Source organism: Bactrocera neohumeralis, unplaced genomic scaffold (assembly GCF_024586455.1).
Source record: "Bactrocera neohumeralis isolate Rockhampton unplaced genomic scaffold, APGP_CSIRO_Bneo_wtdbg2-racon-allhic-juicebox.fasta_v2 ctg4215, whole genome shotgun sequence".
In the NCBI taxonomy this organism is placed as follows: domain Eukaryota; kingdom Metazoa; phylum Arthropoda; class Insecta; order Diptera; family Tephritidae; genus Bactrocera; species Bactrocera neohumeralis.
The window spans coordinates 1-3,971 of NW_026091286.1; the positions used below are offsets into that span (position 1 = coordinate 1).

The window sequence follows — 3,971 nt, forward strand, 5'->3', positions numbered from 1 at the left end:
TCCTGAAAGTCGGTTCCCCCTTTATACTTCTACGAAATCTGAAGCCACCGACCTTGCGTAATGGCACAAGACTTTCAGTCAAAAAATTGTGGCCAAATTTGATTGAAGCAACAATACTAAATGGCAAGGCAGCAGGTGAAGTTGTACTCTTACAACGCATTCCCATGATTAAAACGGAAATGCCGTTTGAATTTAAGCGCTTGCAGTTCCCAGTACGTCTTGCCTTTGCGATGATCATCAACAAATCGCAAGGGCAAACGTTTCAAGTGTGCGGCGTCAATTTGGAAGAAAAGTGCTTCTCCCACGGCCAATTGTTCGTCGCCTGCTCGAGAGTGGGAACACCAAGGTGCTTATTCATTTACGCGCCAGGTGGAAAAACCAAAAATGTTGTATACCAATATATTTTATAAATGTTTTATAAATAAGTAACAGTTTTACAACAATAAATAAAACACAAAGTAAAAACCCTTAAGAGTTTTATTCGATTTAGGTGTAGCGAAACGCACAGGGTAACAGCTAGTTTTTTTTATAAATTTGTGAAGTTTACGGAGACGATACTGTATCAGTTCGTGTAGTACAACAATGGTTCGCTCACTTCCGTTCTGGAAATTTCGAAATTTTGATTTACACCGATAAAAGTTTTACATTGATGGAATGTCTCTAGCAGAAAAATGCAAAAAGTGGTCGACTAAAATGGTACAAATGTTGTTGTTTATTTATTTATTAGTTTAAATATAAAAAAAAATAATTTGAAGTTTGATTAGAAATTCGAAAATACTTTTTCGACTACCCTGCTGCTGTCATAACCTTGCCTGCCGTCTTTTTCGTCTTTCCACACTTGAAGACTGGTTCATCATGGCTGACGGTCTGAATTCCAGAGTAAAATGATGACGCAAGATTGTCACACACTTTTACAAAACTTCCGTTTTATTACGAATGAAGAGGACTCAAACACTCTTTAGAATCAGCAAATTCGTTCGTTTTGTTGGATTATGAACTTGCTTTGCACAGAGCTTTCGTCTCTTTAGGGCGTCCACTGTCTTCATTGCTCTCAATGCTCATTTCGCCACTTTCCAACTTAGCAAATCTCTTTTCAATGGTTGATTTTTCTGTTGCAGAGCACAAATTCAACAGTATTTTCCCCCAAAATGCAATGCTTAATTCACATACGAAATGCTTTTTGATCCATTTTTTGTAAGCTAATACAAGTTGATTCATGCAAAATTCTATATCTCATTCACTAATAGTTCCTCTGTTGCCAAATTTGTATACTTTTAAAAGTAGGGGCTGACTAGAAATCATATAGATCGTATTAGTAGTCCACTAGTTTATAATTAAATTTTATTGCCAGCTCAAAATGTTTCGCACTTCTTTTATCATTGCAAATCGCGGGAGTATCTAAGCTTCATCCTCAGTCAAACTCTGTTTATAAAAAAGTTTACAAGTTTTACGAATTGTAAAAATTTAAATATTTTATATATCTTACCTATTTGTTTTTTTATTAAGTTTTAAGAAACCCAATTTACGTAAGGAACAAGCTTTAAAACCAAATTTGTAGATCAGTTTTACTAGAAAAGAAAGATCTAAAGACAGGAGTACTTTTCAAATTATATTTATACTTAACATAAGAAGATTTTATTTTAAAAGATTAGTTTTTTCCTAAATATCTAATCAAAATAATTATAATGTACACCACTAGAATTTAGTATACCACTTCCCGAATCAGCTGGCACATAGGTGGAGTCCGGTGGGAATTTGACAGAGTTGCGCTTTAAGGATTGACGTTGCTTTGACTCGTGGCAATGTGTAGCATACCTCAACTCTTCGGTCATTTCAGAACACAAAGTTTGCGTTTCGGTCAGTTGTAACGTATTTTTAGAATTCCAACAAAACTCTAAAATGGCAACAACAACTGCTAAAGCTAAACCACATAGTAAGACTACGAAAACACCTCCTTTAATGAACGATTAATTTGTTAGTGTGTAAATAAATATATTATTTTAATCTAATTTTACCTATGTTTTCTACTCCCAATGCATTTGCTTTCGATTCCTTACTTTTTTCATCCCGATTGCAAACGTCACCAGTATTTTTCCACCATTTATCATATAATATTTGTATGATCCCTTTTTCTTGTAATTCCAAGATTGCTAATGACATAGGATCGCGCCATAGAGAACCTTTTGGCGTAGCAATTCCATAACCTTTTGAATCGAGAAGCCCGCCAATTTGTGTTAAGTTACAGTCTCGCTGTACTGCGTAATCCAGCATTGTTGATTCCATAAGAAAGGCATAATTTCCTTCTATGACACGCTTAATTCCTTCCTCATAAGTTTTTACAAACACCGCAGAATGTCGTGTTTCCATATACTGCCACATTTTTTGATAAGTATCAATTTTAGAATCCTATAAAACCGAAAAGCAAAATATTACTAGTAATAGTTAAATTTTAATGTAAAGAAATAAATGCTAACATAAATTTTTGCGCCCCCGCATATGCGGGATAGAATGTTAATCCCTTATACGAACGAGTTGAAAACCAAACTCTACAGACATATGCATAGCATTGTGGGTCTTATATTTTCTACGTTAAGCTTAGCATCCAGCTCTCAAGAAATGTAAAAACTTCATATAAAAAAAACGCTTAAGAAACGGTCAAGAAACTTTCCTGCGATAAATTTACTTGTGCTAGTATGCAGCTCTAAAGTAATCTAGTACTAATTTTTAATACATTTTTTCAATAAAATGCGAATATGGCAAACCTGGTTTTGCGAAGAAACATGAAATCAACAATTGTTTCTTGATGGAAGTTCAAAGTAATCGTTAAATTCATCCTAAATTAGTTAAAATTATTATTATGAAGTATATTTCATTTTGAAATGTTGTATAAAACTTACTAATCATCAACAACATTCCTTAAATCGCAAGGAAATATTTATGTTACTACACACATACATATATGCATACATATTACGCCAAAGTTTATTTTCTTTGTTTATTCTCTCTTGCTCTTCTATTGTGGATCATTAACAATTCGCAACCAGCTGTCAAAATTACTTGCAGAAATAATGTATTTTTTTTCTTGAGCCATTACTTGAGAGCTGGATACGAACCTTAAATAAAAAGATTTCTTGCTTTTTACACAATTGTGCGTGGCAGAAGCAAAGGGTATGCCTGCTTCTGAAACTCTATATAGCTTTTTCGACTGTTAAATTAAATTTAAATTTTAAATTTATTTCACTTCTTCTTATAATATATGTATTTACTACATTAGTCGCTGTAAATACATATAAGTTAAGAGTACAGGCGATTTTGCCTTTTCTACTTAAAAAATGTTTGAGAATGAGCTTTGAGTTTTAGTAGGGGAAAAAATTTACAAAAAACCCTTGAAGAGTATTGACTTAATCCACTTATTATTAATTTATAACTAAAGCTTTATTTTACATCAGTTAATTCATTAATATGAGAATGAGAGAATACGTGGAATGCTCACAACGATCATTAAACCTTCTTTTTAGTCTGGACAATTTATCTGCGCCTAATTCAACGTTAACTCTGTCATGTAACTTCGAGGTAGAAAAATGTCATGGTAGGTTGAAAATATTTTTAAATATTTTATTTAGGGCCACTTGAAGTTTGTGGATGTGGAAGTTTGCGATATCGGCCTATACTGGGCCCCATAAAAAAACACAGCTGGAAAATAGACCTGAATAGATACATTTTGTTCGTTATACTAGTACTTATCTTCTATTTATAAATGCGTATAACGACCGTATTAGTATGTTAAAGCACGTTATCTTTAAAGGTCAGTCTAGGGTCTAGTATCAGTCCAATATATCTAACAGTCTTTCCCAGCTGACATCGAAAGATTTAAGTGAAATATGACTTGTTGCGGGGAAGATGTTTTTACGCTTCCTCGTGAAATAAATTGCTTGAGTCTTGTCAGTATTAACAAGTATTTTCCATTTGTT

At 33.3% G+C, this 3,971-nt stretch overlaps 1 protein-coding gene across 1 annotated transcript; it reads right to left on the reverse strand.

The window, feature by feature from the left end:
* Positions 1-1,596: 1,596 nt before the first annotated feature.
* On the reverse strand, positions 1,597-2,842 carry LOC126767129 (glutamate receptor ionotropic, kainate 2-like). Its single transcript, XM_050484730.1, has 2 exons — positions 2,016-2,842; positions 1,597-1,954 (listed from the first exon to the last, which is right to left on the reverse strand). The coding sequence occupies exons 1-2, from the start codon at positions 2,377-2,379 to the stop codon at positions 1,668-1,670; spliced, it is 651 nt and encodes a 216-aa protein (XP_050340687.1). The 5' UTR covers positions 2,380-2,842; the 3' UTR covers positions 1,597-1,667.
* Between the last annotated feature and the right edge of the window lie 1,129 nt (positions 2,843-3,971).